This window comes from Peromyscus maniculatus, chromosome 21 (assembly GCF_049852395.1).
Source record: "Peromyscus maniculatus bairdii isolate BWxNUB_F1_BW_parent chromosome 21, HU_Pman_BW_mat_3.1, whole genome shotgun sequence".
In the NCBI taxonomy this organism is placed as follows: Eukaryota; Metazoa; Chordata; class Mammalia; order Rodentia; family Cricetidae; genus Peromyscus; species Peromyscus maniculatus.
In genome coordinates, this window is record NC_134872.1 from 54515211 (window position 1) to 54526204 (window position 10994).

The following is a 10994-nucleotide window of genomic DNA, read 5'->3' on the forward strand; positions in this document are numbered from 1 at the left end:
AAATCACCACATGGCCACTTTTTCTTGGCTTAGAAGTTTGCCTTCTTGGAGTTTTTAGAGAGAGGGCCTCACTTTATAGCCTAGGCTGGCCTGGAATAAGTGTCAATCCTTCTGGCTCTGGTTAGAGAAGGCTGGAGTTAACAGGCATGTACCACCAACACTCGGCTCACTTCCCTTTTTAAAATCACCTCTGTGACAGAGCTGTGAATGACTATAGCAGTGGTACAAAGATGTCATGACTCCATTCAAATTGAACAGAAAGACGAAAGAAAAATGTCTTCCAAATTCAATGAAACTTTTAGAATTCATTTTTAAGTGAAATTGTGTGTAGACCAATAGAAAAGGTATATCTTGGCCAATTGCAACTGTTTTCATTCCCAAGGAAATTCTTAAAATTAATGCACATTTTCAAATGAGACAAATACAACAGAGGGGACTTGGTGACAATTACAGTGTTAGAGGCTGACATGCCAGTGTGTGTGTGTGTATATATACACATGCACTCGAGGTGTGTGTGTGTGTGTGTGTGTGTGTGTATACACATGCACTTGAGCTCCTTCCTGCCCTATACCAATAGTCAATTTCTTAATCCAATGGGGATTAAACCCCATAATACTATTATATCCATTCATCAGATAAACTGAAGAACTAGAAAGTTAACTGTCTTAAGGTCACAAATAGTGACAGAATTTGAAAATGGACAATGTAGTTGACCCTTGACTTCCTAGAACCTTCCTAGACTACAACTAGAATATCAGTGGATCCCCTACAGCAGCATGGATCTTTGTTCTTGGGAAATAATAAGTGAAGTACATATTTATCACTTGTGTTTACTAAGGGAAACCCCTTTACTGCGGCGTGCTCCTCGGCCAGCGAGGAAGAACGACCACCATGCGAGGATCCGTCTCAGAACACACTTTATTGGAGCGCCTCTTGATCAAGGGAGAGCGGGAGGTGAGGGGCCCCGAGAACTAAACTGCAGCTGCTTATAAAGGGAATCAGGCAAACGTGCCGTACTGTGATTAGGTCCCACCAGAATGCTAGCACGGGGAGCCACGGGATAGGCTGAGGACATAAGGCCAATTACCATACTCGTGCATCATAGCCAAATATGGAGTTGTTTACAGCTAGGCTCCCAGGAAGCCAGCGCCATCTTTGAATAGCGGCTCCCTACACTTTACATTTATTATTTTACACACACACTTTCCTTTAAGTTTGGAGTTGAGTGTTCACCATACTAGAAAGGCCATACTGCAGGATAATCATCTTCAACTTATTCAATTTTTCTGGAAAGTGCACTTTGCTGTTGTTAGTTTCCTTTAGGCCAGAAGCAACCATTCTGATGTTATTCAGAACACTTGTACAAGATATCACTTATATTTCGGGAGACACTTAGCTCTCAAAGGCCATAAATAATAACCTTACCTGTAACTTTAAATAATTCCCTTGGATGCTCTATACACACATGGTTCTATCTTGCAATAATAGTATCAGTTCATTTTTTAAGGTATTTCTTTTTTTATTTTCCCTGAGGCAGAGTTTCTCTATGTAGCCCTGGCTGTACCGTAACTCTCTGTAGACCAGGCTAGCCTCAAATTCATTCTATATTTCTTAGCATTTATTTAAAAACTACTTAGAAAACTCTTACGACCACAAAAAGCTATATATTGCCTGTATATGCCTTGCGTTTTTATCATTATGCCTGTATCTAACACGCTTAGTTCTTTTTTATTTAAAAAAAAATTTATTCCTTTTACATACCAACCACAGATCCGCCTCTCATCCCTCCTCCTGCTACCCCTCCCAGTCTCAACCCTCCCCCCAAAAGGGGTAAGGCCTCCCATGGGAAGTCAGTAAAGCCTGGTACATTCAGTTGAGGCAGGTCCAAGCCCGTCCCCACTGCATCAAGGCTGTGTAAGTTGTGCAATCATAGGTAATGGGCTCCAGAAAGCCAGCTCATGCACCAGGAACAGATCCTAATCACACTGCCAGGGGCCCCTCAAACAGACCCAGCTACACAACTGTTTCCACTATGCAGAGGGCCTAGTCCAGTCCCATGCAGGTTCCACAGCTGTCAGTCTAAAAGTGAGTTCCTACGAGCTTGGTTCAGTTGTCTCTGTAGATTTCCCCATGATGATCTTAACCCACCTTGCTCATATAATCCCTCTTCCCTCTCTTCACAGCCTTAATTTTAGCACAAGGTAATTGACAGAATGAATTCTCAAACTGCAGGTTTTCAATTGCTGGGTTACTCATTTTATTCCTTAGACTAGTGTCTTAGTAAGAACATCCTAACTTACCTAGTCTTAGCCGCTAAGATGGTAAACAGTGTCCTCCATGACCACTTCAAGAAAGCAGTCCTGTGTGCCAGGGACACATTTCTGCAGCTTATTATCTGAAGACCCGTGGAGTACATCATGTGCTGAGATGCTCGTTAAGTGCCCACTTGGTAGTGGAAATTCGAAAACCTGACTTTTCATTTAAAAGGATGTGGTGAAGGAATTAAAATTCTCAAAATGACTCTCAGTTCCACAAATACTCGTTTCTGCGTTTTTTTTTTTAGCTTTGAAAGTTTAGGGCAACAAAATCATTTCCTTGAAAACAATTTAAAAAACATCCGAGAAATTGGTACAAATACATTTTCCGATTGTACTACCTTTGCCTGGCTTCTGTTCCTATTTTCTCCCCAACACCCCACCCATAGAATTCTAATAAATTGGTAGACTGCGTGTATAAAATATCTAACTAGCCATCTCCTACTCAAGATTCATATGTTGAATCTCACACTACAAGACTAGATGGGGTTGAAAAGAAAGGGATGGAAAAATAGCTGTGCTGTGTTTGAGATTATTATTAGGCCCTGCATAAACCCCACCCCTTCCCCAGGTAGGGCCATTCTTCCTCCTCTTTTCACTAAGGCTTAATGAGAAAAGAAGCCCAGATGTCTAAGTTTACCATTTACACAGAAGCAGCCCTGCATGGACGCAGCTGAAATACCTGTTTGCGACTGAACGCTCAACAGCAAGGTATGTTATGAAAATAACACTCTCCAAGTCACCAGTTTATCATTAGGAAGGAAGGAGAGAAACAGAAAAGATAAAGTTCACCTTAGATAGGTAGGATACTTTATGAGGTTTACAGGAAAGAATACTTTGGTGTGGTTTCATTTTTCTCCTTAAATTTCAGTGGGAAAAAAAGCATTACAAAGTCTTAAACTGCTATGTGGTGTGATTATAACGAGTAACAAAAGATACATCATCTGAACCAAATGTCCTTTAATATGTGGTAATTACAAGCAATGGATTACAAGTCCTCAAAAGAAACTTTCCTTGTTTAAAAAGAAATGACAACGGTCATAATTTAACCCTAATTTTGATTCATTTCCCCTACAGTCTAAAGTGCCACATAACATACAGAGAAAAAACACAGGAATTGTGCACCTAGTTGATGAGGTGCTTTTTGGTGTGTGTGTGTGTGTGTGTGTGTGTGTGTGTGTGTGTGTGTGTGTGTGTGTGTGTGTTGGTTTTTTATTTGTTTTTGGTTTTTGGTTTTGGTTTTTTCCTGCTACATGGTATTTATATCAGAATCAGAAATCAGAGCTGCATTCAAAGATTCACAGCTGAAGGAAAATGGCTTTAAAGCATGCAAATCTGCTGCCCCCGAAAACAACTATGAATTCCTCAAATAGTAGCCTTAAAATTGACATTTTGTCAGAGGCTGTGTATTCATTGCTCTTCTCTTCAGCAAGGAGCTTCCCTAGACACAGTTCTGTGAACTGGAGTCTGCTTTCAGCAGCTTCCAGAGGCTGGAAGAGCAAAGGACTCTTGTCTAGAGCAACAGTATGCCTACTGAAACCCTTACCTCGCTAGCTAGCCTCCAGAGCTGTGGAAGAGTAAACTGCTTTTGTGTTAGATGACTCAGAATGTAGTACTTTTGATAAAGTAGCCCTAGAAAAGTAAAAAACATTTTAAAAGTAATAATTGCAATTTAAATACAATTTAACAGCTTACTGGCAGCAGAGATACCATACATAATAAAATAGGTAGTTTTCCCGGGGCAAGATTCAAAGGTTCTTTCATCATACCTAGCATGTACTGACCCCTGCTATTTCTACAAATTTGGGAAATAGGATTGCATAATTTATTGTAGCAGGAGCCTATGTACGTATGAACTCTCCCCTAAAAATAAAAATTTAAAAAAAAAAAAAGTGCTGGCCATTGTGTACCACTACGAAAATAAATTGTTTTATTTATTTATAAAAATCATTTTCCAAGAGTGAGTCATGCTTCAATTGTATGATTGGTCAATAAAATTTTCCAAATACTTTTCCTGTGTTGATAAACAATGTCCCTGAAGAAAGTTGAGTTCTTAAAACTTGAAAACCTTATTTTCCTTGGCAAGATTTTATGTGTGTGCCTATTGATAGAAGTTTACCTCAGTGGGTTATAAACCTTTACTTTCCAAATCTAGAAGACATTCTGATTATTAAGGACCTGTAGTGGAGTGGGAAGGATATGACAGTCTGGTAACTTTAACACTATATATATTTTTTTTTTCTTGATCTATGGGAATTTTCATACTCTGTTTTGTGGCGTTAACCAAATCTTCACATTTAGTGAAGATCACCTATGAAATTCATCACTGTTTATTGAACAAGCATTTTCACATCTTGTGTGTTAAAGTTAGTATCATGTGTGGAAGGCCCTGGGAAATGTCTAGTTTTAATTTTTTCACCTGAGTAATTTGTTGGCAGGAACTAAGCCTAGAAGGGAGACTGATCCAGGGGAGGCTTTGAATGTAGGAAACTGGATTGCAGTGTAGCCATGGCAGACAGGTAAAATGAAGTGAATGCCAGGAAAAGAACACGGAATAACTTTACAGACGGCCGAAGCAGCATCTAATCGTGTTTCTCTTGTGTTAGCGGATGGAAAGGTTTAGTGTCAGATGTGAGCTCCCAGCCTGTCATTTCTCACTGTGGAGGGTTTCAGTCTGTAACGTCATGTGCTACACTGATCTAGTTGATACTGAAACATTGCTCCTAGTGACACTGAGTTAGGTTCCTACAAAACTGTTTTCACTCACAGTACATAACCTCACTTTGTATTTTCTTTTCGTTTAAAGACGTTGTTTAATTCGATATGTATTGCTGATTGGCTCTCATCGAACTGGTCAGTAACACTAAAACTCATGCTGGAACAATGCTTACTAATGTGTTTTTCCTGCAAGACAGCAAAGCCTCCTTGCACTTGGGAATATCTAGGCAGCGGTTATGCACTATGCCTAGGAGCCATTTTTAAATTTTTTTAATTGTTCGACAGTTTTGCATATTTATGGCATGAGCTTTATTTCCTTTCACCCCTGCTGCCTGCCATTCCTCCCTCTCTTATCCCCCTTCCTAACGAACCCTTCCCACCAAGTCTTCCCTTTGTGCAAGGCCACTGCATTTGATTCGAGTTCCTATCCCTTGAACATGGGTGGGAGGTTACTCAGTGGAACAAGGGCCACTCATCAATGGCTTCAGCACTGAAGAAAATGGCATACCCTTCCTTAAGACATGTTAATTGCCAACAGTCAGCCCCAGAGACAGGAGCCTCTCACTCCCCATCCATGATGACATGTTAACAGGTCTAATCTTATAGAGAAAACCGCAACCACAGGGAGTCCACGAGTGGAACAGCCATGTCATGTTAAGGAAACATCTTTTGCTGCACATTCCGACCCTCTGGCTCTTTCTCCCTACCTCTCTTCTATACTCCCTGAGCCTTAGAGAGAGAGATAAAGCTGTCCCTTTTAGGGCCAAGCACTGGCCCATTGCTTACCCACATATTTTAAACAGGAAATTACTAACAGATTTTTTTTATTTAAGTAAATAAAAGGAGCAATAAATAGTGACTTTTGTTTACATCATAAGAAGTGAAATAGGACAATAAAGTTCTCCAATAAACTTCACTGAAAATGTGTGTCAGGAGACTTTTTTTTTATTGTTCTTTGAACATCTACAGATAACTGCCACAACATTACCAGGATTGATTTGGCAGTTACAAATAAATCTTACTTAGAAGGCAGCTGGTTATCACATGTGGAATCTAGAAATAAGATTCTATCTGCTGGACTATAGTCTATGTTTATAAACTAAACTTTCTCTTGGCTCTATTCCTTTTGTATCTTATTTTCCATTTGCCTGAATTTTAATTTCAATTTAATTGTTATATCTATCTATATAGATATGTATAGATATATATTTACCTGTGTTCAAAATATTATTTCTCGGCATTTAGGGGACGATACAGCTAACAGGTGGTTTCATTTTATCCTTCATTTAAGAGACAGGAAGGAGTTCAGGACAAACCAAAGTTGACATTTGTTGACAAGCATTACAGTCCTCCAACAGCAGAGAGGCCTCCAGAGCCAGGGAGACCATTGTCTCTAAAGGAGCTGGGGTTTTTATTTGGCTTCATGGGTCAAACCTAGTTATTTCTCTTTCCTCCCTGTATTCATTGGTCCACAGGTGTCTGTATTTCTCTTTTATCACACACAACTTACACGGCAGGTGATCGTAAGGGAAATAACAAACCGGGAAGGCCCTCCCTTCTTGCTGCCAACAAGCTATATGAGACTAACTGGAACAGAACACACTTAAATGTAGAAGTCCAGCTCTTACCAGTTCCCTGCTGGGGATGATCAGAATATAGTGGCTATGTAGCCCCCTCTGAAAAGGATTAGGTCTAGTGATCTCTGTTTCCACATATTCACTGGTTTACCTACCCTGCAGCCTCCCTACCTTTCATTTCCATCCTCTTCAAAGGAAGCGTCGGCATTATACCAAAAGAAATCAGCATATTCCAAGTAGCATCCAGTGTTAATAGGCAGAAATTAAATATCTATCTTCAAGTTTCTAGTTAGGTGCGGAAGTGCAAAACTTTGGAGACGATGTTGGTGCTAAACTGCTCCACCAAATTACTTACACTGGAGAAAATGCTGAAGAGTCACTTTCCTGAATCACTCAAGGTAGTGTAATCCTAATCGTACTAAGTTTCTCTGTTGTACTAATTTAGGAGATAATGTCAGACATGTGGCTATCACTGCTCTTTTCTGATGATCACGTTAGTGTCCCAGTCTGCTCCTCTCGTCCTTCTGTTGCTCTGGAGGACTCCTTAGGGGAATTTGGGCAATCAAGACTATGTTATTTTAGAAGTGACCTGTTTTAAATGATAGATGACGGTGAGTTTTGTGTCGCTGAAAGTAAGAATATGATTGAGGACTGAAGTTTTTGTTGCATGTTGCTCACTCAAGCCTCTGATCTAAAATCCAAGGGAGCCTGCTGATCACTGTGTGACAGTGTGAAAGATGTCATAAATCAAAGATTCTAATAAATGTCAAAACGGGGCTGTGGTGAGCATGGAAGTTGGCTTTGAGTTGATGGACAGTTAGGTGTTTCCTGTTTGATGATGATGATGATGATGAAAATATTATGAATATTAGCTCCACAATCCTTGCTATGCTGCAACTTTCACCAGTTCTGGGTGTACATGATGTTTTTAGGACAGACATTTTTCCTCATGAAGGAAAAAGATGGGAAAGATACAGAACAGCTCCTCATAGTACCCTCATATTAATTGGTGCTCAGTCACCACGCATTCTCTCGACTTCTTCAGGATTATAGAGTATCAGGATTTAACAGACTTGTTAATCGGTTTCCATGAACATCTTTGAAGTGATGACTCTAAAGAAACCCGTGTTGTGTATATGTGTGTGAATATATCTATAATTCCTCTCTCAGAGCTACTCTAAAGAAATCTGTGTTGTGTATATGCACGTGAATATATCTGTGACTCCTCTCTTGGGGCTGTGATTTTAGAGTAGAGAGGAAGAAGGTGATGCAATTGGAATAGCTAGTCCTGTGATTATCTTGTCTCAGGTTTATGGAGCGGTGATGAACATAAATCGTGGAAATCCCTTTCAAAAGGAAGTAGTATTGGACTCATGGCCGGACTTCAAAGCTGTCATCACCCGGCGACAGAGAGAGGTACAGTGCTAAAAAGCAAATAAGAAACGTTAAAAGTTAAATCGGCACCAACTGGAAAGAGCGGGTTAGATAAAGGGAGCAGGATGACCATTGTAATAGCATACATTATCTTCACATGGTATGCAGTTCATCAATGGTTTGTAGTTGATGCCTTTGGAGTCTCAGGCATATGGAAGACTGCTAGCCTGCAAGTGTTCCTTTAATGATTCACAATCTCTAGAAGATGATGTAGCACGAATCTTAAAAGTTCTTATTAATAAAACAAACCTTGGGCCAGGTATTGGGGTGAATGGTGGAAGATCAGAGAAGCAGAACAAGCCACAGCCACCTCACCTCACCAGTTCCTCAGCCGATCCTGTTTCCTCAGGCTGGAAGCCTTTGAGTCCTCATCCAAATGGATCTCAGCTGAACTGCTTCTCAAAAGCCTGAAAGCTTAACGAGGCTCTAGTTCCTGGTCCTCACACCTTAAATATCTTTCTGCTTTCTGCCATCACTTCCTGAAATTAAAAGCGTGTGTCACCATGCCTGGCTATTTCCAGTGTGGCCTTGAACTCACAGAGATCCAGGCAAATTTCTGCCTCTGGAATGCTAGGATTAAAGGCGTGAGTTCCACCATTTTCTAGCCTCTGTGTCTAGTGGCTGTTCTGTTCTCTGACCCCAGATATGTTTATTAGAGTGCACAATATTTTGAGGGAAACAATACCACCACAAGATGAAGCATACAATATGAACATACTAACTCCTTCACTAGTAGGGTATTTCTTAGGACTGATGAATTTAGGAATTTGAGAAAAATTAAAGGAAGTCAGCACAATGAGACCAATGACCTCATTCTCCCTCTGAGGCCAAAGAGAACCTCTAGTGATCCAAGATGATCTGCCCTCTGCAGAAGGAAGACTGTGAGGGCTGACATTCTTACATTCTACTCACTGAGTTTTACCTTTTCTCTTTGTATTTGTGTGTGTGTGTGTGTGTGTGTGTGTGTGTGTGTGTGTGTGTAGTTAGAGGCCAGGTGTCCTGATTAGCATCAGCTCTTAATGTGATGAGTTCTAGAGTCATCTGAGGCAGTCTCAACTGAGGCACTGTTGAGTCTCCACTGGCTTGTTGCCATGTATGTGATGATTGGCATGGGGGCGGGGTGCAGCTTTCAGTGTGGGAGACTCTGGCTGTATAAGAGAGCTAGTGGAACAAGAGCCAGAAAGAAGCATTCCTCCATGATACCTTCTTCAGCTGCTACCTGACTTCCCTCAGTGAAGGACTGTGACCAGGAAGCGTAGGCCAAATACCCCACCCCAAGCCTTTTGGTCAGAGTTGTTTTCTCACAGCAACAGAAAGCAAACTAGATCTGGCCTATGCTGGCCAGCTGCCCAGCTACATTCGTAGCAAACTTCTTCATCTTTCACTGCTGTTGCCTTTGTTTTGAGGTGACTCTTTCTATAGTCCCCAGGCTGGCCTCTTGGAATCAAGCAATTCTCCTGCCTCAGCCTCCCAACAACGTCCGTCCCCCCCCCCCCAGCTGAGACTGCAGTTGCCGGCCACTACAGTTTCTATTTTTATAAATTAAATCCTAGAAAGTCTGAAAGATCTTAGAACTTTCTTAGTTCTGGAAGAAAGAATCAAGAAAAAAAAAGTCACAAGATCTCTATTTTCCTCGTTATAGTATATTAGCCACATTCTTGTTCCTCTGTTTCCAGGTAACTAATTTGAACAATAGAAAATTAGCTAGATAGTAATCATAGATAATCTTTCTAGGATATGGATTACCCAGAAGATATGCTTTCGTGTTATATTCATGACTGTGTCTTCTGCCCTAGGCTGAGACAGATAACCTTGACCATTACACTAATGCATATGCTGTGTTCTACAAGGATGTCAGCACTTACCAGCAGCTATTGGAAGATCGTGATGTTATTAACTGGGACCAAGTTTTTCAAATACAAGGTAAGGTCAAGTTCAAAGTATACATTATATACCCACATTTTCCTTTTTTTAGTGTGTATACCAGAGAAGTATAGAAAGACATATCACGGAGACTGGAGAGATGGCTCAGTGGTTAAGAATTCTTGCTGCTTCCAAAGGATCAGAGTTCAGTTCCAGGACCCTTGTTAGTGTAGGCGACTCATAGAAACCTGTGACTTCAGCTCTAAGGGAATTGACACTATTTTCCGGCCTCTGCAGTCAGTGTGCTCATGTACGCGTACACATACACACATGCACACACTCTTTTTATAAATCACTTAAAAGATATTACATACATGTACAGTATATAGAGATTGACAGAGATAAATCTGTAGATACTTAACATATATACTTGAGTTTTATAGAGTTACTATTCCTATACTAGAGTATGTATATTACCTTTGACTTGTACCACTTATTTTTCTCTTGTAGACAATCTTTTGAGTGTTGGGTATGGAGGCACCCACCTGTAATCCCAGTGCTTGTGAGGCAGAGGCAGAAGGATTCCAGTTTAAGGCTGCCTAAGCCACACGGACTACATATATAGCACACTGTTTAAAAAAAAAAACAATAAAATACAGACCTTTTGATTACTTAGATATAACTCAGTTTGATAATAAGGGATATTAACTATTGCAGCTGTAATTTTAGTAGCATTAACTTGTAAACTTCCTAGTCTCTACTGAGACTTAGCTACCAGAAGGAGGTGTCAAGGTTCAACCACCACACTGTGTTCAATATGCCTTCAAACCCAGTTGTAGTCTCAAGGTCATACTGAGAAGCAGCTCACAAATGGAGCAGGGAGGGGAAGAAAGAAACATCGTGCTTCAGTAATGAGACTAGAAGATAGAAAGCCAAGTTATTTTAGAGGAGTCTGTCCACCAAGAGTCAGACTGCAAAGACTAGAAAACAGCGGGACTGTTATGTGAATCCACAAGCTTCTGTTAAAGGATATCAAGATTGTATTAAGATATAAAATGGGGATTATACACTCATGGATATAGAACAA

At 40.5% G+C, this 10994-nt stretch overlaps 1 protein-coding gene across 1 annotated transcript in view; it reads left to right on the top strand.

Annotated features, from left to right (window-relative positions):
* Positions 1 to 2915: 2915 nt before the first annotated feature.
* Positions 2916 to 10994, top strand: part of Glyatl3 (glycine-N-acyltransferase like 3) — a 22412-nt gene continuing 14333 nt past the window's right edge. Inside the window, exons 1-4 of the mRNA XM_042266501.2 lie at positions 2916 to 3026; positions 6893 to 7008; positions 7919 to 8026; positions 9841 to 9967. Of these exons, the coding sequence (XP_042122435.2) occupies positions 6931 to 7008; positions 7919 to 8026; positions 9841 to 9967 (313 nt within the window). The 5' untranslated portion in view covers positions 2916 to 3026; positions 6893 to 6930. The remainder of the gene's footprint in view (positions 3027 to 6892; positions 7009 to 7918; positions 8027 to 9840; positions 9968 to 10994) is intronic.